General features: G+C 39.2%; 2 protein-coding genes across 11 annotated transcripts in view; one reads left to right on the top strand and one right to left on the bottom strand.

Annotated features, from left to right (window-relative positions):
- The window catches only part of CMSS1 (cms1 ribosomal small subunit homolog), a 371710-nt gene that overhangs the window by 330993 nt on the left and 16419 nt on the right, over positions 1–24298 (bottom strand). The window lies entirely within an intron of this gene.
- Positions 1–24298, top strand: part of FILIP1L (filamin A interacting protein 1 like) — a 294710-nt gene that overhangs the window by 266212 nt on the left and 4200 nt on the right. For all 9 annotated transcript variants that reach the window (XM_017955072.3, XM_017955075.3, XM_017955073.3 and 6 more), the window contains one exon: positions 7251–10026. In XM_017955072.3, coding sequence (XP_017810561.2) covers positions 7251–10026 — 2776 coding nt within the window. The remainder of the gene's footprint in view (positions 1–7250; positions 10027–24298) is intronic.

Below are 24298 nucleotides of genomic sequence, written 5' to 3'. Positions count from 1 at the left end.
TGCCACCATGCCTGGCTAATTTTTTGTATTTTTAGTAGAGACGGGATTTTACCATGTTAGTAGCCAGGATGGTCTTGATCTCCTGACCTTGTGATCCACCTTCCTCAGCCTCCCAAAGTGCTGGGACTACAGGCGTGAGCACGAATGAGTATTTTTAAAATCTTAGTTCAAATTTCTAATACAGTAAAGAGATAGATAAAGCCCATACACTCAAAAGCTCTTTAGGGTCCTCAAAATTTTTTGAGTGTAAAGAGGTCATGAGACCTAAAAGGTTGAGAACTACTGCTCTGAAGCCTTTACTGAATTGTGCTGGAACTGTCTCCTCATTTTTTTCCTAATAGCCTATAAACACTTTGAAAACAGGATCTTGTATCCCCTGTTCATCTCAGGATAGCCTTAGTATTAATGATAGTCTTTGTTGTTTGTAAATTAAATGAACAAAAGTCTTGCCATATTCATAACATCAAAAACATTAAATTCAAGATTTACATAGTGAATACAGTGAAAAATTCGTTTCCTTAAAGTGATAGATGAGAAGCTAAGCTGACTCTGAAGTTATTCTCTATTTACAGGCTGATTTCTGGAACTGATAGAAACAATACAGTACCATTAATGGCTTGTGGAATTGGTTTTATTGCTTGATGATCACCCTAAGTTTATTTCTATGGACCAAGCATCTGAAAAACTGCAAAACGATCTGCAAAAACAGAAACATAATTGATGTTTTAGGGTGGTCAGATTATAGATATTTCTTTTCCACTGTCACTGCTGTTGATATAATGTTGCTTATGTAATAAACAAACATATTCATCCAGTAGATCTCTGGACTCTGAGGAAGACATAAAATAGTCACTCCTTTGTTAGCAGAGTTGATACAGCCAAAGGAGACTGATGGGCTAGGATGTGGACATCCTAGCCAGGGTTAGTTTACCACCTAACCCTGTTCTCCTCAAACAAACAAGCACATACAGTTCTAATGCAGGGATCTGAAGAAAGGAGAAAAGGACCTGTTCCAACAGTCTTGATTCTTTCTAGAGGCTCTGTAGCTATGAAATAGAGAAAATAATGTTCTTGGAGAACACTGATGGGAAACCCACTCATACCTCATTTTCTTAAATGCCTAAAAACATGTACATGGTAAATATTAGAGCATTTTCTTAAAAAATGAATAAAACTACTTAGGACAGTGCTACAGTATTTTTCACAAAAGGGAGTATTTGTTCATTCTTTAATTTATTCAAAAGATATTCATGTGGCTCCCTCTACATGTAAGGGCTTTGTGGTAGACACTGTAGGACACACAAATGAATCACTGATACTCATCCTGTTCTCAAGAAGTCTGTATTTTAGTAGGGTTGACTGTAATGTACAAAAATAACAAAATCAAAAACGGTAAGAATTATAATATAAATTATTATGGGTATGACTGGTGTTATAGCATTTAGACATACGATGTGTTTCATATGTGTATTATATGCTGCATTATTACTGACAGTCAGTGTCTCACAGAGGAGATAAAATGTAGGTGCACATCTGTGCTGACATATGTGTCTGCAAATAAAAACTGAAAAAACCCTCTGAGTGTATCATTTGTAACGAAGAACCAGAATTATGGTTAGTACCAAAGAATACTGAAGATGACAGATGTGATGTTTCTGAAAAAACAAGGAACTGGTATTGCACATAATAATAGTGATAAACCACAGTAAGTTATAACAATTCTGAGCCATAATAAAAACTCTAACGAAAAGCTGTAATAAGATACTGCTTTAAGCCAGTTTGGATTTAATTACCTCACTTTTGTGTCCATAAAACCAGCTTCCAAAACCCGTTTTTATTGGCGAGGATTCAATGAATGTTCCTATAATGCTGTGGTGTCAGTACTAGAACATGAATATGAGTACTCCAAGACAGTAGTCTTTTAAACTGGGGTACATGTACCCCTGAGGGTACATAAAGACTTCCTATGGGTACAGGCATGGAGAGATTTAAGGGATCAACGTCTGTGTCCACCATTCATACATATACTCTTTGTGTTCTATGAGTTCTCCTTTTCCAACAACATTTTCAAAACAAACTTCTTAGCAAACTCTTTATCAAGTGGCTCTTCCTGGGTTGGAAACCCCTCTGGGGCATCAGACAAAGGGATGACTATAGAAAGCTTTAATCCTGAGAGTCCTATGAGAAAAGAGCAGAGCAGAGCAAAGCAGCAAGAGCAGCAGCAGCAACAGGTTCAGAACCAAACAATGAATGAAGCAGTGCCTTGTTTCTTCATCTGGGGACAATGCAGGGCAAGTCCTCATGCCTTATCTTTTAGAAATGAGATGGGTACCAGAGGGATGTGTATTTACACATTTCGTTAGGTTGAAAAATGAAGTCAGACTTTTCCTGAATGACTGGTTTGGCTGTCCAATTTGTTAATGAGGACTTTCAGATTAGATGGCAAATGGTAAAATATATCCTTTTACAACTATTTAAACATTGAATGAAAAAATCTAGATGCTAGTTAAAAAATGTGAAAAGAAGTACTTAGTTCTTCAACATTCTTTTAGCAGATACAAGAACAAACATTTAAAAACCCCTGCTCTGTGAGATACACACTTTTTAAAAAATACAAACGCAATGATAAGTAAGATTTTTTAAGCTGATAGTTCTCCATTCAGAGTGTTCTTGATAAAAATCCTTGTGTGTGGACCAGCCCTATGTAATGGTTTGTGTTCTTTGCAATGTAATGTGGGGAAATAGCACAGTAGCACAGCCTTGCTCCTTCTTGACCTTTCTGAGCCTCAATTTTCACAGCTGTAAAATGGAGATAATCCCAAACCCTGTAAATTTATCATGAGAATTAGAACCGACAGATGTACAGACTCAGCTCAGTGCTTGGCAACACATCACTGGCACTAAGTAAAGAATGGCAGCTATTATATAGTCTCCTATATTTTAGTCTTTGTGCTTGTGAGAAAAAACACAAATTGGAGCTAAAATCATTTAGTGCTCTTTTTGCATGAAAATGTAGCCACTGACCCACCAACTATGCTATGCATTTCGAGTCATTTTGTTCCCCAGAAATGTGGGGAACAGATTTTAGTTAATTTAGTCATATTCTCTCACCTGATATCTTCTTTGCAAAAAATGGGTGGTCATGTAGGTCAGGAATACAGCCTGTGGTACTGCAGATTGAGTATAAATCAATAACAAACAACAATTGGCAGAGTTAATACTCAAACAGTATCCCATTTCCAGGAAACATCTGACATGTAAATGGTAAAGCCTTGTTACCCACAGTCAGTCTGAGGGCCAGCAGACTTGGCATCATCTGAGAGTTTGTTATAATGCAAATTGTGAGGCCCACCCCAGACCTACTGAATTGGAGTCTGCAGTTTAACAAGATTCCTATGTGATTCAAATGCACTTTACACTGTGAGAAGCACTGGTAAAGAATAGGCCACTAGCAGGGAAGATCAAATCACCAAGTGTACGTGTAATTTAGGTGGGAGCTCTCTGTTGCACCTGTTTAATTAAAGCTGAGTAAGGCAAAATGATGGAGTCTAACTTCTACTGACAGACTGACATACACACATGCCACAAACATACACATGCACAGATCAGTAGTTCTCAATTGGAGGTGACTGCCCCCTAGGAGACATCTGGCAATGTCTGGAAACATTCTTAATTCACAACAAAGGGATGCCGCTAAACATCCTGTAGTGCACAAGAAGACCTCCACAATGAAAAAATTATCTGGCCCCAAATATCAATAACGCTGAAGATGGAGAAACCCTAACGTAGGTTATTCCTGCATAAAGGCACCTAAACTGTAACTATTAATGGAAAAAGGAGTCATAATTTGACTACACAGCTTTTAGGGAATGAATTTTAGATCTGCAGAGTTCTGCACCTCAAGATCTATGCTACTTTGAAGATTATGAAAACCCTGGTTAAAAGCAATCAAAATCATTTATCTGCTTTGGCTAGCAAACCTAGAGTTCATGATAACCTGCATTAGCATATAATGCAAGTATCAATGCTAAATCCTGTTAATATGCAAAGAAAAATAATGCAGACAGAAAATTAAGTGACTGTGTTGTCTAAAGTCCATTCCTACTCAAAGTAAGAAGCCGGCTTAGGAGGCTCAACTCCACACCCTCCTCACCCTATACTTTCTTCAAGACCAAAAACTAGCCTCAAACTTCAACCTTCAAATGCTCCTGAATATCAGGCAAGAAATAATGATTTAGGGTGGCCCATTCATCACTATCAGAAGTGCTAGTTCCTTCAAACTCAGTAGCATAACCAGCTCTCTTTCCCTCTCTCACACACATGTACACGACCACACAACGTGTAACAGCATTACACGCATCCAACTGGGTCTGAAACAATTCCATCAGGGCCTCCTGCTCTCAGTTCTCACTGGATCCTTGTCCTGCGCTCCCAGGTTGATGGCTATGGGTACAGTTTTTTCTGCAAATAAATTCCTGTTTACCTCCCCGATAGGCTTTACCAGACTAGACAGCTGACTGTCTTATGGTGCGCTCATGAGAGTGGCCCAAGGAAACAGCAGGTTACTGGAAAACAAGTAGTAAGGAAATGCTTACAGAAAATGCATTCAAATAATCAGACAGAGCTTGGGGAACAGATGGGGATGGCACCAAATTATAAAAACCATGAAAAAGATGCTTATGTTTGCATCATGCTGAAAAATATGCATCATGCCCCAGGCTGAAAAATATGCATCATGTCTGCTCCAAAAACACTGAACAAAATGGAAGCAACTGAATTTTCTTCTAAACCTTTTTTGCAGGTTACTGCACTGCACTCACTAATCACCATTCCCTTTTAATACTCTTTTAATTATACTGTGAAACAGTCTTCCCTCCCTCATATCCTAAGAAAACACACCCCCTTCTCATGAAACTGAAATAGCACATGCTATAATTTAATAAACTGAAAATAAATACTTAAAAGTTTTTGTGAAACTGCTCTCTAATAAAACTGTAAGAACTGTGGTGTAGAGAGGGGAAAAATATTTCACTGTAATTATGCTCAAGGCATTGTCAAAACCATTAAATCGAATGAATTCTAATGCTAAGGCAGGAGGAAGAAGCACTTTGCCAAAGTTGTTTTTAACTATTTCACCACCAAAGCAGTTTACCCGTGGACGCTGCCACTGGGTTGAGAAGTCCCATGACCATTCGAGAAGAAGCTTCCATGCTTATCTTTTCAGGCTCTCACGTGTCTCAAATAGGGATGGGGCATGGCCAGAAACCATGGGCAAGCCTTTTGCCAAGACCTTGGATGAGATCATCATCAACCACACCCCAGCATCCCGCCGAGCATCTTCTGAATTTTACAAGCTACAGCCCTTGGGCCAGCCTCCTGTTAAGTCCTCAAAACAGAAAAAACTAAAAGTGGATTCCCACAAAAAAGATGGAGAATTCTTATATGATTATTTTAAACATGTTCTTCCTGTGTAATGTAATTACAGAAAATTACAGAAAAGAGCAGATTAGAATCTCAAAAAGAAGGACTCAATTTCCAAGAAGATGACCCTAAATTAGTTTCCTTTTAAAGTGTTCTCTCAGCCGGCACAGTGGCTCACACCTGTAATCCCAGCACTTTGGGAGGCCAAGGCGGGCGGATCACGAGATCAGGAGATTGAGACCATCCTGGTCAACATGGTGAAACCCTGTCTCTACTAAAAATACAAAAATTAGCTGGGCGCGGTGGCACATGCCTATAATCCCAGCTACTAGGGAGGCTGAGACAGGAGAATCGCTTGAACCAGGCAGTCAGAGGTTGCAGCCGAGATCGCCCCACTGCACTCCAGCCTGGTGATAGTGAGACTCCGTTTCAAAAAATAAATTAAAATAAAATAAAATAAAATAAATTCTCTCAAATCCTTACACAACTTTCAAAAAGTAAGTTCTATGATAAGGATGATAGACATGCATTTGATAGTTAACTCATCCCTAAGAGAAAAGATACATTAAAGTATTATGAATTCTCTATACCTATCAGAATGTAAACATTCATAACTTCATCCATGACAAGTCCTTTAGTTCAATTCCTCAGGGATTCCATTCTATTTTAGCTTCTGTTTAACTGCAAAGCTGTAATTACATCCTCTGTAATCAGCCTATTCACAATGTAACTGAGAGTGCCACAAATTTAAAGCTTTGACCTCACTACTGAGGTGGAAGAGACAGTTTATACTACATGTAAAATATCCTCCTGTTATGCAGACAAATTTAAAACATAAAAGAAGAAAACAGCATGTCACAGTAGTCGTCATTTAAGAGGGAATTATTATGTTCCTGATAACAGAGTTTCTCTTCCATCATGTCTAGCATCAGACTCTCATCAATAAGCACTTTCCTACCAAACCCCACGCTCTTCTCAAATGTTATGAAAACACCAAACCCAAACAGATGCCTCTCAATTCTCCTCACTTAACTGTTGTCCACTATGAGGATAAGGTATATGTGAAGTGGTTCTCAGAATAATGTTGTGCCAGTGCAAACCAAGTTTTAATTGGCACAGATGTCTATCAGTGAAGTGCATAACTTCTAAGCAATGGGAATACAATTTTTCTTAACTAAGAATGAAGGAGTTGAACATCAAACATTAATGCACCACATACTTTGGTTCAAGCAAACTATTTGATAAATATAATAACCCTATTAATAAAAAAAGAACAGCAGCAAGAACTAATACCAAATGCTTGCCATGTGCCAGGACAATGAGAATCTTAGATGAATCACTTCATTTAATTTTCATAAAAAGCCCCTGAAGTAAATATAATTATTGCCCCCATTTTTCATATGAGGAAATTGAGGTTCAGAAATGTTAAATAACTGCCCAGATCAATTAGTTGGTAAGATTAGGGTCAGTCTTGCAGCCAGGTCTAACTGCATCATCTCAAGCTTGTGCCTATTTTCATAGTCTTCAGGCCAGACTGCCTAATAATTATATGTTACCCAAGCAATTTAAACTAAATATTCTTGCCTTTACTCTTTTACTAAGGCTCCTGGTGAAATGCAGCTGTTACTGATCAATAGTAGTCAAGTAAAAAAGCAAGATAACTGTTTATCAAGATTTTCCTCTGTCATCAAATTCAGGAACTCTTTTGCATATTGTATATGAACTGACACAGTTCATACAATTACATAATTTCTAAATTACATATATATTTAATTACAGTCGATGAGTTACTAAAGCATCAATCACAAAATGCACTTTACATTTTTCAGATTAAAGAAGCTAATTGATCAAGAAATCAAGTCTCAGGAGGAGAAGGAGCAAGAAAAGGAGAAAAGGGTCACCACCCTGAAAGAGGAGCTGACCAAGCTGAAGTCTTTTGCTTTGATGGTGGTGGATGAACAACAAAGGCTGACGGCAGAGCTCACCCTTCAAAGACAGAAAATCCAAGAGCTGACCACAAATGCAAAAGAAACACATACCAAACTAGCCCTTGCTGAAGCCAGAGTTCAGGAGGAAGAGCAGAAGGCAACCAGACTAGAGAAGGAACTGCAAACACAGACCACAAAGTTTCACCAGGACCAACACACAATTATGGCGAAGCTCACCAATGAGGACAGTCAAAATCGCCAGCTTCAACAAAAGCTGGCAGCACTCAGCCGGCAGATTGATGAGTTAGAAGAGACAAACAGGTCTTTACGAAAAGCAGAAGAGGAGCTGCAGGATATAAAAGAAAAAATCAGTAAGGGAGAATATGGAAACGCTGGTATCATGGCTGAAGTGGAAGAGCTCAGGAAACGTGTGCTAGATATGGAAGGGAAAGATGAAGAGCTCATAAAAATGGAAGAGCAGTGCAGAGATCTTAATAAGAGGCTTGAAAAGGAGACGTTACAGAGTAAAGACTTTAAACTAGAGGTTGAAAAACTCAGTAAAAGAATTATGGCTCTGGAAAAGTTAGAAGACGCTTTCAACAAAAGCAAACAAGAATGCTACTCTCTGAAATGCAATTTAGAAAAAGAAAGGATGACCACAAAACAGTTGTCTCAAGAACTGGAGAGTTTAAAAGTAAGGATTAAAGAGCTAGAAGCCATTGAAAGTCGGCTAGAAAAGACAGAATTCACTCTAAAAGAGGATTTAACTAAACTGAAAACATTAACTGTGATGTTTGTAGATGAACGCAAAACAATGAGTGAAAAATTAAAGAAAACTGAAGATAAATTACAAGCTGCTTCTTCTCAGCTTCAAGTGGAGCAAAATAAAGTAACAACAGTTACTGAGAAGTTAATTGAGGAAACTAAAAGGGCGCTCAAGTCCAAAACCGATGTAGAAGAAAAGATGTACAGCGTAACCAAGGAGAGAGATGATTTAAAAAACAAATTGAAAGCGGAAGAAGAGAAAGGAAATGATCTCCTGTCAAGAGTTAATATGTTGAAAAATAGGCTTCAATCACTGGAAGCAATTGAGAAAGATTTCCCAAAAAACAAATTAAATCAAGACTCTGGGAAATCCACAACAGCATTACACCAAGAAAACAATAAGATTAAGGAGCTCTCTCAAGAAGTGGAAAGACTGAAACTGAAGCTAAAGGACATGAAAGCCATTGAGGACGACCTCATGAAAACAGAAGATGAATATGAGACTCTAGAACGAAGGTACGCTAATGAAAGAGACAAAGCTCAATTTTTATCTAAAGAGCTGGAGCATGTTAAAATGGAACTTGCTAAGTACAAATTAGCAGAAAAGACAGAGACCAGCCATGAACAATGGCTTTTCAAAAGGCTTCAAGAAGAAGAAGCTAAGTCAGGGCACCTCTCAAGAGAAGTGGATGCATTAAAAGAGAAAATTCATGAATACATGGCAACTGAAGACCTAATATGTCACCTCCAGGGAGATCACTCAGTCCTGCAAAAAAAACTAAATCAACAAGAAAACAGGAACAGAGATTTAGGAAGAGAGATTGAAAACCTCACTAAGGAGTTAGAGAGGTACTGGCATTTCAGTAAGAGCCTCAGGCCTAGTCTCAATGGAAGAAGAATTTCCGATACTCAAGTATTTTCTAAAGAAGTTCAGACAGAAGCAGTAGACAATGAACCACCTGATTACAAGAGCCTCATTCCTCTGGAACGTGCAGTCATCAATGGTCAGTTATATGAGGAGAGTGAGGATCAAGACGAGGACCCTAATGATGAGGGATCTGTGCTGTCCTTCAAATGCAGCCAGTCTACTCCATGTCCTGTTAACAGAAAGCTATGGATTCCCTGGATGAAATCCAAGGAGGGCCATCCTCAGAATGGAAAAATACAAACTAAACCCAATGCCAACTTTGTGCAACCTGGAGATCTAGTCCTAAGCCACACACCTGGGCAGCCACTTCATATAAAGGTTACTCCAGACCATGTACAAAACACAGCCACTCTTGAAATCACAAGCCCGACTACAGAGAGTCCTCACTCTTACACGAGTACTGCAGTGATACCGAACTGTGGCACGCCAAAGCAAAGGATAACCATCCTCCAAAATGCCTCCATAACACCAGTAAAATCCAAAACCTCTACTGAAGACCTCATGAATTTAGAACAAGGCATGTCCCCAATTACCATGGCAACTTTTGCCAGAGCACAGACCCCAGAGTCTTGTGGTTCTCTAACTCCAGAAAGGACAATGTCCCCTATTCAGGTTTTGGCTGTGACTGGTTCAGCTAGCTCTCCTGAGCAGGGACGCTCTCCAGAACCAATAGAAATCAGTGCCAAGCATGCGATATTCAGAGTCTCCCCGGACCGGCAGTCATCATGGCAGTTTCAGCGTTCAAACAGTAATAGTTCAAGTGTGATAACTACTGAGGATAATAAAATCCACATTCACTTAGGAAGTCCTTACATGCAAGCTGTAGCCAGCCCTGTGGGACCTGCCAGCCCTTCAGCACCACTGCAGGATAACCGAACTCAAGGCTTAATTAATGGGGCACTAAACAAAACAACCAATAAAGTCACCAGCAGTATTACTATCACACCAACAGCCACATCTCTTCCTCGACAATCACAAATTACAGTAAGTAATATATATAACTGACCACGCTCACCCTCATCCAGTCCATACTGATATTTTTGCAAGGAACTCAATCCTTTTTTAATCATCCCTCCATATCCCCCAAGACTGACTGAACTCGTACTTTGGGAAGGTTTGTGCATGAACTATACAAGAGTATCTGAAACTAACTGTTGCCTGCATAGTCATATCGAGTGTGCACTTACTGTATATCTTTTCATTTACAAACTTGTATGGAAAATATATTTAGTCTGCACTTGTATAAATACATCTTTATGTATTTCATTTTCCATAACTCACTTTAATTTGACTGCAACTTGTCTTGGCGAAATACTTTAACATTATAAAACAGTAAATAATTTGTTATTTTTACCATTGCTTGCTGAATTTTCTTTTGGTCATTCTGTGTTATATTTCTGCATGTACAATAGAATTTTGTCTTTTGCTTATAGTCTCTATTAATTCTTCCTTAAACAGGACCTATGTCCCATTTACGGTCAACTTCTAATCACATATTAGAAGAGGGAAAAGTGGTTCAAATAAATAAAAATTACATCTCTTTGATTTCAAAGTGAACTATAAGATCTTTCAGAAGCAAACATAACTTCATGCTTGGGATGTATCTCAGTATCTCTAGAGCCCAACACAGTGCTCAGACTACATTAGGAACTTAAATGTTTATGATAATAATGAAATAAAATACTACTGAATAATTTTGGTTTTCATGAGCACATATAAGCAGATGGTAAAATTTAAAAGCTCTGACATGTGATAGAAAGCCAGAGAAAGTACATTTGGAAATGTAGTTAACCTTGACAATCAAGAGTCGACTATATTTCTACCAGAGATCAAAACTCCCACAGAACACATATGTCTGCAACCAAATCTGGAACCAGCCACTGTGACATAAACTCCTGAACACTCCGCTTCAAAGCAAAAGAAAAAAAAGAAAATGTCATTCTTGTTTCTTACCTATGTGGTTCCCAAAATAGTCTGAATTACTTAATGTAGGTGCTACCTACCCTGCTCATAAAGGGCCTGTATTCAGAAGCTTATAGGTTTGTTTTTTTTTTAACTTTTACAGTTTTTTTTTAAACAAGCACATAAAAGCCAAAGATAGTTATGACATAAGTTATAGAAAAGGCATATTTAAAAAAAAAATACAGTATATTAGTTGAAAGAAGTAATATAGTGTGAATTTCTTCTGTGATTATTATGCCATTTACAATATAGATGAGAAAAACTCAGCCAAATCATCCTAGAAATTCTGTTATCTGCTTCACGGGACTCCCTGGGGATAATCTATACTTCTGAGCAGAGAACAACAGCTTTCAGGGAACATTTTAACTTACAAGTATGGTCTCCAAGTCACATTCCAAAAAGACGATTTCAGACCAAGTAGCTTATTGCCATTTCCCTTTTTCTAACCTCATAACTGTTAATTTAGTGTGGTTAATTTTATTGCCAGTTATTGATTTTAAATACAATTCATTTAGACATCCAGGCAAACTGTGAAGATCTTTAAGAGTAGAAGAAAGCTTTCACAATCATCCTCCTTTCCCCTGCAAAATCAATTTCATGATGGTAAAGCAAGGATTTGTTGACAGAAACACTTCCATGGTGACGAACTGCAACACCAACGCTATGGGCTTGCATCATCATTAAATAAATTTGGATGAAAGCTGAGGCTGCTGATGAATGAGAAAGCTTCTGTTTAAACACATTTATCTTAGGAATCAGCAGTGACCCAACTGTATTACAAAATACAAGATGGTCTAAATGTTTATTAAAACTATTTTTAAGTCACCTTGGGCCAGAACTCTAGAAGGAATGGCCAACTTAATTTTAGCTCTTTCAAAACAGACAATGATAATGCTGCTGCTTCATGAGATCTTTTTCTAGTTACTGAGAGCGGGTATATGTAATATTTTGGAAGGCATCAATCAAGTAGTCATAAAATTATGAACAATGGAAATCGCAAAGAATTTAAGAACAAAGTCTTCTCAACTTTGTCACATAATGGCATAAACAAAACACATGCTTGGGTGGCACTGGGGGAAACAGATAAAGAGGCAGAGATAACCAGCCAAGGGATTCCCATCACCCCAGGTTCCTCTTGGCTGCTCCAAGTGCTGGTGGGGGATGAGAGAAGGGTAGAAATGCATTCTTGGCACACTTGTAACTAATAGAGTTTGGGAGCCAAATTTGGGCTATTCATCAGCCCACCCATTTTGAAAGGGTTCAATTTCTTATGTGAGCCACAGCAATTCTCTATAATAAAGTTAACACCGTAAGTCCTGTGTTCTATTATTATAATGCACAAATTCTCATTTAATAATTTGTTCCAGATTTTAACTATATAGAGGCTGCCTAAGTAGTTAATCTAACATAACTGGAGATTCACCAAACCTTCAAGGAACACCTCTTTTTCAGAAGTACCTCTACTGGGAGGATTCCTTTAGTATAATAATTTGTATCAGCATCAAAATAAATTTTAGAAGACAGATTAATAACGTGTACATTATTACAATTAAAGATCATCATAACAGCAGCATAATTTCTGCAAAACATCTTTTTTTCTATAGAATTTCACCTAAAATGAGACACTGTAGATATCTGGCCTTTAATTTTAAAAAGGTTTCTTATATTTTTTTGTGTGCGTGTGAGAGGAGAGAGAGAGAGAGAAGAGATTGGAAGATTACAGAACTTCCTTTTTCATTAACATATAATCATAGAACTCCCCCAAAAACCAGGAAGGAAAAAGGAAGTGACACTGGAAAATCTTCAGAAATCTTCATATGAAATATGTGGGGGTGGAGGGTTGTATTCTTTGGTCCATGAGTGCTCACAGAAGACAGACTGTTTTTTCGTCTCTCTGAAAAACTCATACCAACCTTTCATTAGTCTAAGTCCTGGCTTCAGAACCCAGTTTCATTTTACTCACATTCCCACTAACTCTTTAACTCTTTAAATGGTAGAATCCTATCACAGATTTGAATGATTTTATCATGTTTTTTCTATTTAAAAGTAATGGCAAAAGTTTCCCCAAGAGGATGCCACTGCTCTCTAGGGGCACTGACAAAAATAAAATTGTCATCCCTACTAGAAGGGCATTCATTGTGCATTACTACACTTGAATCTTTACACATAAGAAAGAATTGCAATACTTGTTCAATCAAGATCATGATAAAATTACATACACTCTTTGTAAGGTCTCCACAACTATATTTTACAATGCTAAGACATTAGGCTTGGGGTCTTCATGACATCCATTTTTATTAGTCCATTTTTATACTGCTATAAAGAATACCTGAGACTGGGTAATTTATCAAGAAGAAAAGTTTTATTGACTCATAGTTCCTCATGGCTGGGGGAGGCCTCGGGAAACTTACAATCATGGCAGGAGGCAAAGCAAAGCCAAGACACATCTTACCAGGCAGCAAGAGAGCCAGAGACTGCACAGGGGAAACTGCCACTTTTAAACCATCAGGTCTCATGTGAACTCCCTTAGTACCACAAGAACAGCACAGGAACAGCAGGGGAAACCGCCCCACGATCCAATCACCTCCTACCAGGTCCTTCCCTTGACACATGGGGATTACAGTTAGGAGATTTGAGTGAGGACACAGAGCCAAACCACATAACCCATAAAGGATAAAATTAGGGGAGCTGTGAGATGGTCATAGAAGGGATATTTTATCAAAAATGTTTAGAGATTTGTAGTCTAAGGATTCCATGGTCTTTACTGGTTGAAGTAAAACTCCCAATAAAAACGTTTTAGTAGTTTCTTTGATCCTGAATATTTATAAAGTAAGTCTCTTTTAAAATATGTTAAACAAAGGCAGGGAAAGACCTTTAAATTAACCAACACTCTAGCTTTTTCCTATACCCTGGTTTCTGTTATTGTTCAGATTTTTTTTCTCCAGATAATCATTTTGCTTTGTAATCCCAAGAGAAAAGATAGTCAGGAAAAAATGCATGCCCCAAAACTCTTACAGATCAGCGTGTCTCAAAGTAAAATCCAAGATATCTGTATGAGAATCCCTTGATATTAAGTTCTACTCAGAGCTATCAAATCAGAACCTCTGGGGGCAGAGGCCCAGAAAGCTGCATTTTAACAAACTCTTCTGCTGGTTAGTTGTACCCTGAAACTGTACTTCAAATTTTGATCTTTTTCTGGGCTAGCAATATGCTGTAAGATACTCTCTCCCAGTGCTGGGTAGTGGCAGCGAGCTACAGCTCCCAGTCAGCCACACAATCATGGGGGTAAACAACCGATACTGTACAGCAGTAGTTCCCAATTTGGCGCAAGGGACTGTTTTCATGGAAGATAATTTTTCCATGGCCGGGGGGTTGGGTGGAAGGTTTCAGGATGAAACTGTCCACTCAGATCATTAGGCATTAGCTAGATTCTCATAAGGAGTGCTCAGCCTAGATCCCTCGCATGTGCAGTTCACAATAGGGTTCGTGCTCCTATGAGAATCTAATGCCACACTGGTTCTGACAGGAGGCAGCCACTCACCTTCTGCGTGCCACTCGGCTCCTAACGGGCCACGGACTGGTAGCAGTCCATGGCTTGTTTTTTAGGGGCCCCTGTTCTACAGTGTGCTGCTGTGCTGCTGGACGATTCTGGCCAATTGTAGATTTATGAAAGTGTTCTCTGAGCATGTTTAAGGTGGGCTAGGCTAAGCTATGATATTCAGTAGGTTAGGTGTATTAAACATATTTTCAACTTTTAATAGTTTTCAACTCACAGTGGGTTTATGTGGTTTTAACCCTATCATAAGTCAAAAAGCATCTGCATTGACAAGCACTGGCAAATGTGTTCTGACCACAGTCCCTCTGTTTAAATTACACCTGTCCTAGGAAGTGTGGCTACTCTACCCTCTAGTGGCTGGCATGACAAATAGAAGGCTTATTCTCCACGTTTTCTTTTTATTTAAAAGGAAAGCTCAATAAAAACTCCCATTTTATTGGGTGGGAAGATTCCCAGTTTTATAACTGTAGCAAAGCATAGATGCCTAAATCTTTGGCTGAGCTGCAGCAGGCTGTCTGACACCTACAAGGTCTGTTTCTCTCTCAGATCCCAGGCCCTCAACTTAACTCTGTCGCATTTTTTGGGAAGGGTCCAGAACACACATTAAATACGGCAGTTAGATGAACCAAAACAAAGGACTCCATTCAACTTATGGCACAGTGAAGCAAATACAAGAAAGAGCAAGGAAGACAAGTAGTTTGCTAAGGTTCTCAAACCTTAAACCCCACTTAAATTCATTTTACTTAAACTCCAAGCCCTTTCCTTTCCAGCAGATGCACCCTTTCCATTCCTCAAGGTACATCAAGAAGGGTAAAGCTTTTGGGCAGTCAATACATCAGAGCAGGCATCCCCCAAAGGCAACACTGTAGGGTAAGGAATCTTGAGGGAGTCTAGCGAGTTAACTGGCCAACACCTCTAAGTACTTCATAATTTGATAATGAATTAACACCATTTACATGGGAGCACTTACAAATCTGTCAACATTCCATCAGGTACCAGGTTTTACACTTAGAATGCTGCCATAAAAATGTATTCAGGAATAACCTTTGGCATTGCAGTCAGCTATCCCAGGGATAATCACTTGTGACATCATTTAAAATTTCATTGTCAAAGCTGTTGATGAAGAGAAATAAAACTTATCTTATTATTTGAGGCAATCTGTTTTGAAAAACTGAAACTAGTTTTCTTATTTTAGTGAGTTATTCTTCCTCCCCACAGCCAAACGGTCCTGGTATGATATCTAAGGGGCTACCTGAGACCATCTTTTTTTTTTTTTTTTTTGCCTCTGTTTTTATTTATTTATTTCAATAGGTTTTGGGGGAACAAGTGGTGATTGGTTACATAAGTTCTTTAGTTGTGATTTCTGAGATTCTGGTACAACCATCACTTGCACTGTACCCAATGTGTAGTCTTTTATCCCTCACACCCCTCCCACTCTTTCCCCTGAGTCCCCAAAGTTCACTGTCTCATTCTTACGCCTCTGTGTCCTCATAGCTTAGCTCCCGCTTATGAGTGAGAATATACAATGTTTGGTTTTCCATTCCTGAGTTACTTCACTTAGAACAATGGTCTCCAGTTCCATCCAAGTTGCTACGAATGCCATTATTTCATTCCTTTTCATGGCTGAGTAGTATTCCACCATGTATATATACCACATTTTCTATAGCCACTCATTGATTGATGGGCATTTGAGCTTGTTACATATTTTTGCATTGCGAATTGTGCTGCCATAAACATGCATGTGCAAATACCTTTTTCATATAATGACTTCTTTTCCTCTGGGTAGATACCCAGGAATGGGATTGCTGGATCAAATGATAGATCTACTTTTAGTTCTTTATGGAATCTCCACAGTTTTCCATACTGGATGTACTAATAGTTTACATTCTCACCAACAGTGTAGAAGTGTTCCCCTTTCACCACATCCACGCCAACATCTATTATTTTTTAATTTTTTGATTATGACCATTCTTGCAGGAGTAAGGTGGTATCGCACTGTGGTTCTGATTTGCATTTTCCTGGTAATTAGTGATGTTGAGCATCTTTTTATATATGTTTGCTATTTGTATATCTTCTTTTGAGAATTGTCTATTCATGTCCTTAGTCCGTTTTTATGATAGGATTGTGCCTCTGTTTTGTTTAGCTCTTTAAAGGCTAGCCATGTTTGGACAACTACAATATACAAATATAAACCCTACAGACCTACAAAGCCTACACCTCGTCCTCAGCCATTCCTGAGGTTTTCGGATAGGTGGAGGGTAGGTTACTAATGAACATTCATGCCTGTGGTGGTTACAAGCTAAGACAGAGGGAATTGAGACTTCTCAGAAAGGATCTTTTAGAAAGGTCTGTAGAGGGAGTTATCTGCTGTTCTGGCAAAAGGTAAAGGTGGTTGGTTGTCTAGACTCTTTTTCTGCCACAGACATAGTAGAAATGGAAAGCTCCAGTTTATCTGAAAACTCTAGTTTATAATAGGATATCTTTGAAAGAGACAAAGGTACAAGGTATTAACACAAATATAAATGTTCAAATGTGCACATGCTCTGGACCAATCTGTCAATCAAGTGAGTAGAAATGATCCTTATGCAACAAAACTTGTGTCTCAGTGACATGCACAGCATCTTAGTGTGCAATCTGTTTTCTTCAAAGCATCACATGTACACAATCGATCAATCCACTGATCATGACACACTAAACTGTGTACCTCTTACTTGCCACTGGGGCAGATATTATGGAGATGAAAGATTCACTGCCCTTGAAGAGCTTATTAACCTGGGCAAGAAATGAAACAAGAAACAAGAGTATCAGACAACATTTAATCAAGTGGGAAACTGTCAATCTCTACCAATAAACTGGAGATTAAGGAAGGCTACAGTAGATTAGAAAGTTTCACAGAGGAAGACTCAGTTAAGTGAAGTGGTTAGGCGAAGGAGCACTGGAGGCAGGCAAATAGATCAGGCTCTGGTTTATGCCTTTTCTAGTCAGTTGTGAGGCCCTGGACAAGTCATTTAACCTTTGTGAAATAAGTGAATTGAACTTGGTGATCTTTAAGATCACATTTGGTTCTAACTTCCAGGGACTTCTGAATTTGAAATCTTACCACCCTCCTTAAATCATTTAAAATTCCTTTTGGGAAATAAGGTCGGGGCATAAATAAGCCAACAACCTACATGAGTTTTTTTCCTCCAGAAATTAAACTTCTTCCTCATTTTTTCACTTATAGGTGTCAAAACTAGTAGATATTTCTTTCTCTAAGATTCTATGAATTGGCTGCGCATGGTGGCTCATGCCTGTAATCCCAGCACTTTGGGAGGCCAAGGCGGACAGATCACGAGGTGAGGAGTTCAAGACCAGTCTGGCCAACATGGTAAAACCCCGTTTCTACTAAAAATACAAAAATTAGCCAGGCATGGTGGCGGACACCTGTAATCCCAGCTACTTGGGAAGCTGAGGCAGGAGAATCACTTCAACCTGGGAGGCAGAGGTTGCAGTAAGCCAAGATTGTGCCACTGCGCTCCAGTCTGGGCAACAGAGCTTCACAGCTCTGTTGAGATTCTGTCTCAAAAAAAAAAAACCAGATTTTACAAATTAATTTTTTACCCCTAATCATATCAGCTTTTTCTCCCCATTAGAGCATTTTTTTCAACTTCAGGACTATTAATGGTTTCAGCCCAGGAACTCTTTGTTGTGGGGAAGCAGGAGGTGTTTATGCATGGTATGATGTTTAGGAACACTCCCGGCTTCTACTTACACACCATGTAGCATCCCCCAACTGTGTTAATAATGTCTCCAGACATGGCTAAATGTTCCCTGGAGGGCAAAATTGCCCTCTGGTTAAAAATCACCACATTAAAGAGATGGACCAAGTGACTCTATAAGCCAGTTCCACTCTTACATAACTTACTGTGGGAAAAATTTGACAACTCATATGAAAACTCATGTCTGGTGTCTAGAGATGAGAACCTTGAATCTGACTAAACATAAGCCTCAAAGCAACTTTAAAAACCTATACTGAAGAGTTTTGTTGCATAATTGTTTCCACTTACTTGACAGACTGGCCCAAGAGCATGTTCATACTTGAACATTTATATTTGCATTATTACAGTATTTTGTACTTCTGTCTCTTTCAAAGATACCTGAATTCTAAACTAGAATTTTCAGTTCAACTAGAGCTTTCCATTTCTCATGTGCCCTTGGGAGAAATAAGAGTCTAGAAATCAACCACCCCGGCTTTAAATGGAGTTGGGGGAGAAGGGAATTAGTTTTCAGCAGGAATCCCAAGAACTGAAGAGATAACTCTCTACTGTTTAGACCGTTCTAAAAGGTCCTCTCTGAGAAGCTGCAATTCCCTCTGTATTATTAGCTTATAACCACTACAGGCATTAACGTCTTCTATTAGGATACAGGCTTCCTTCATTCCTCAACCATTCACCTACAAGAATGAACCAACAAACATTTATGAAGCACGCAATACTGCTCGTTGTTGTGCTAGGCAGCTATGCAGACATTCAAGTTTGGAATAAAAGGCAGGAGTTAAGGGGTAGCTTAAAAGGTAACTAAGAGCTCAACAGAGAGAAGGAACTGTATAGACAGTAAGTACTACAGGAATTTAGAGGAAGAGCAGGTTACTCTCAGGTGGGATTTGGGGATCAGGCTTCAGAAACAGATGAGGATTGAGCAGGGGATGGAGGATGGGGAGGACTAGGATACAGAGAAGAAAGAAAGGTGCTCCAAAGAGGTGCCCACAAGGTAAAGGTGTGGGGGCAGGCAGGAGGGCAGATAATCAACATTCAAGGAACAGTGAGCAGTGCAATATGGATGAAGTTGAGATGGTTGGGGCAGGGTAAGGCTTAAAGGGCACAGACCGGTTAGATTGTGAAGAACCATGAATACAGCACTAGGGAGTCTCTGTCTTCACAGAAGGCTTCTGCGTAGTGAGGTAACATTAAAAAAGAGAGGACAAAAAACAAATCCATTATATAACATTATTTTATTATACAACAACCTTAGAAAGTGGGTATTATGACAACTTTAGAGATAAGTAGATTAAAACTCTGACACATAAGGAAAGCTGTTCCAGGTCATTCTGTTAGTATGTCACAAAACTGAGGAGTGAAAACAGGTCTGATTCTGTTGCCCCATTCTCTTTCCATGGCAACACACTGAGTTGCAAGGGGTTTTAAATTCATTATAAGTTGAATTTGATCCTTTCCACTCTCTGTGGTGATAGACAGGTTGTCTAATGTTGCCTCCTTGTGCTACACCTCACAAATCTGCCACTTCAGCCAGAACACTCAGAATGTCCCTAAACATATGCAGGGCTTTCCCCTTTCTCCTCCCCACTTCTCTACATGGACACAATTTTCATCTCTTGTCAAGTGAAATAAGACCCACACTGAAAGGTCTGTATCAATGCTCGCCTCTTCTGAAACCTTCCATGATCACCATAGCCAATAGTGATTTGCCTCTCCTTCCAACTCCACCTGCCTCCCTGAAGCCACTGTTAGGGTGACAAGAGATAATGAATGTGAGAAGCCAAGCCCCACACAAATGGGCAGGCACGGGGAAGACTGACCTGGTGACGGCACTTGGGATAGGAGATGTGAGAAAGCAAGTCCAAAGAGAAGCTCATGTTCTCATTAGGACACTGTTCTCAGAACACAAAAGGTGCAGTCAGTGTCCACTCTATCCTAAGGCAAGATTCTGTAAGCAAAGGGCACAAATGCCAAGCATGAAGAACATCAATATGTGCAGAGCAGGAGGTACCTGATCAGCCTCAGAGATGATGGGAGAGAAAAGCATCAGAAGTGAGTGAAAATGACTCATGGAAGGAGCATCACAACCATTGCACACCTAAGCTTAAAAGCAGGTGGCTGCCTTGACAATCCTGATAATGACCCAAGACTTTCAGAAAAGGCAATCAAGGGGTCAAGGTCCAGCCATTATAAAGACTAGCACCAGCAACTTAGGCCACATTTGGTGTGATTCTGCCGTTGTAGAAACAGAAAATTTTCCCAGATGGTACACTCTAAATCTGGATTTCTATTTCTCAAGGAACACTGTAACTTAATAAGGAAAGACTGGCACTCTCAGAATCATTTTTTAGAAATAATCACTATGTATCTTCCCAGGTCAGAAGGAGAAGTGTTAGGGTTCAACCTTGTCAGTCTCCAAATTCAGGAGTACAAAATTGCAAACCAAGGAAGCATCCCAAGTAAAAACTGCCATGGCAAAGGAAAGTTGTCAAGTTGGCTCCTATGTCTCCCCTCACCATACAAGAATCTGCATCAACACAGACACTCTTCGAACAACTCAAAGTAATTCCTTAAAAATGCATTACTATCCTTTACAATTAGTGGTTTGGCTGTTTTGTTGTTTTTTTTCCTCTCTTCTCTTTAACAAAAAAAAGCTATTCTTTTTCTATTCTTATGCCTTTTCATAGTGTTCTTGCCTGAATTCACTATGCCTGAGATCAGTCATTTTTTAAGCCTTAGAAAACCACTGTTTTATATAAACAGGAGCTAACTAAAAACTGCAAGAGGTCCTCAAAAGTTCCATAACACAAGAGACAGACAGTTATTCCTTTAGGACAACAGGGAGGAAATCAGTGAGTAGGGATCATCCTGAGAACAGCTCTCATAGTAATTTACATAAGCAGCCCATTTATTTCATATGAAATTTTCTGATTATAAGAGTATATATTAATTACAGAAACCGAAAAATATAAATGCTTCTGAGGCTGCTGATTATAGCTTCTAAGGACAATGAGAAGACTAGGGAGAACAACGGACGATTACTATTTTTTTAGGCCAAACTTATCAAATATGGTCCTACTCCAGGTTTTTCTCAGACTGCCAATGAGGAAGTAAATATGCTTTGGGGAGGCTATCCTGTCCTTACTGCATGGCTCTGTGCCACAAAGTGGCAAACCCTTCTGAGAGTACAAGTTTAGGTAATCCGTCTGCTTGGATCAGACACAATGGCCGAGGGGCCAGCCAGGTTACTGGAAGAGAGGCGCAGGATTTCCTTTCCCCTAGCAAGCCAATCAGTCCCTGGATAATGGTTCAATCACCATGCACTGTTCAAGTAGTGGGAAGAAATGCCTCCTTAGGTGGCTGTTCTCAGAACTAGTTACATTCTTATCAGTAAGATAAAGTGGCCTTGTGCAGAGGATGTGGGCACATGGGAGGATCCCACAAAATTCATCTCAGGCTCTGGGAAAGGGATGTAGAAGTACCTATGGTGGGAGAAGAAAAGAGTGGCAGCTGAGTGGGAATTACATTTCTCTCTCTGGCTGTCTCAGACACTTGAATAGTATCAACAATTTCTCTATCATGATCCTCAAAGCAACATCTTCAGTATTTCAACTCTACCAAACAGTTCCACATGGAAGGCCCAACTATACAATTCAAACTTAGCAGATGCCCATAACCCAATCTACTATCTTTCTTGAACTGTTTTTTGTCTCACCTCTAATGATGGTCCATCACCTTCCCCACTGCTCAGGTTCAACATCTGGGAACTATTCCCCACTTCTCTGCTTATCCTCCTCTCTATCATATTCTTTCCTTCTCTGTCCTCCCCGCTTATTTGTACTACTACTCCCCAAGTTCAGACTTGAGGACAGATGGTACTATAAGATAGTTAATCTACTACATTTAAATCCTCACCTCTATAATCCAGCCTTAAATACCATTCTGATCCTGGCAATTCTCCAGCCTCCCAGAAAATAGTACTTAAAATTGCTTAGCACCTAAAGTCCAAACCTTCTATCATGGCCTTCATCTTTCGTTTCATCTCCCTTTGAAACTCTAGACATATCCCCACACCTTCACCAGGACAACATACTAACTATCCTCCCACATACTACTGGGCTTTACCTTTGATCATGCTGGTTGTAGGGCTGAAATACTCTTCTTCCTTTGTTCCTCATACTAAAATCCTACTCATCCCTCATGTGTCACTTCCTATGGAAAATCTTCCTTACTTTTTAGTTTTCCACTGAGTTTCCAAAACTGCTGTCTGTAATTCTATTATTGCACATCATTCTGCCTCATAATCATTTGTTACCCCTCCTACACTATCATCTCAAAAGCAAGAATTAGTTATCATTTATTTTTTAACTCCTTATATCAGTGTTTCTTAAAATGCAGTCATTGACCACCTTCATCAGAAACACACATGACTTTGCAGAGTTTTACATTCCCAGACCTATTAATTCCCACTGCAGGGATTCTGCATCCTAACAGGCTCTCTGGGCATATAAAATTTAAGAACCACAGTCCTATACTATCCAGGACTTAAATAGTGCTCATAGTAGGTGCTCAACAAAGGCTCATATGGCTAATAAGGCACCTGGTAGCCATAGCTGGCCTGCATTTGTTCTTTTCACAGAATCACAGAATGTCAAGGCCAAAGGACTTTATAGGTGATCTAATAGAACTACTGCATTTTTCAAACAAAAGACATGAAAACAGGAAAGAACAGATAATGTCTCTAGGTGAACTCTAAAAAAGAAAGATTCACAAGGACCAGACAAAGTAGCGTAAGGAGAGTAAAGGACATGTGAGGGGGCCATTTCTGGGTCAAAGGTGGTTAGAAGTACAGCCCAGCAATCAGTGCTGCTTATTCAGCTGCCTTAATTCCTACCCTTAGTAACATATTGCCCATAAATAATTAGAGAGAGGATAGTTAAGAGATAAAGCAGGAAAACAAGAAAGGTAAAAACCATCAAAGAAGTTAGGATTATGACCAAGAAATAGGCATCTTAAGAAGTGATATAAGGAAAAAGACAAAGATGATGACGATGATGATCACAACAGGAACGACTAACACTTACCCGAAACTTTAGATGGGCCAGGGACTTTACTACACAATGTCTCTACTCCCCAAAGAAAACTTACAAGTAGGTATTTTAATCCCCAGATGAAGATTACAGATGAGGAAACTGAGGTTTACATGGGTAAAGTGTTTGCTCAAAGAGACACAGCAAGTTAGTGCCAAAACTAGAATGAAGACCCAAGACTGGCTCCACTGCTTGTGCTGTAGATACTACCCAAAGGCTGTTATAAGATGTAACCCTGAGAATGACTAAAACAATTAAATGGGTGCAAATGAAGAAATGAGGAAGAAATAGGAGAGGGGAGGGAGGAAAGGATACAACAAAAGAAAAGCTAAGGTAAAAGGAAAAAAGTTCACAGATGGATAAAAAGAGGACAAATAAGGAAGACAAGTATTAAAGGTTAGTATATTTTATTTTAACAAAGTATTGCTACATCTGATGCTTGGTCTGACACAAAGTGGGGGCAACGGGGTTTGGAGGGATTTTGAAAACTTTATTTCAATGTTTATTCTTGGATTGCCCCCACTGCCGAATGAATAATTTCCACAGAAAGAGAGACTGGGAGGTGACTAGGTACAACCACAAATCATGATACATTATAGAATAAAGGCACCTATTTACTCTAACCTTTGCATCAGATACTGGACAACTCTTTAATATAAACCACAGCAGTAGAACACTATTTAAAACCAAATGATCTCTCATAAGAGGTTAATGAGAATGAGCTAATCAAATCAAAGGGCTTCCCTTTGAAAGACCCTTTCCTGTATAAAGTGTAAAACCTGTACTGATAAGTTTTATTGTTTAATGGGGGAGCTCTGAGAAAATCAAGAGAAAAAAGCCAAAGCATCATTATGAAATTTTGGGCTAGCTGCCAGATTATCTCTTATTTCCAT

The sequence above is a fragment of the Papio anubis genome, chromosome 2, assembly GCF_008728515.1.
Source record: "Papio anubis isolate 15944 chromosome 2, Panubis1.0, whole genome shotgun sequence".
NCBI lineage: Eukaryota > Metazoa > Chordata > Mammalia > Primates > Cercopithecidae > Papio > Papio anubis.
Note: the sequence above shows the minus strand (reverse complement) of the source record. Positions and strands in the feature narration are given on the sequence as shown.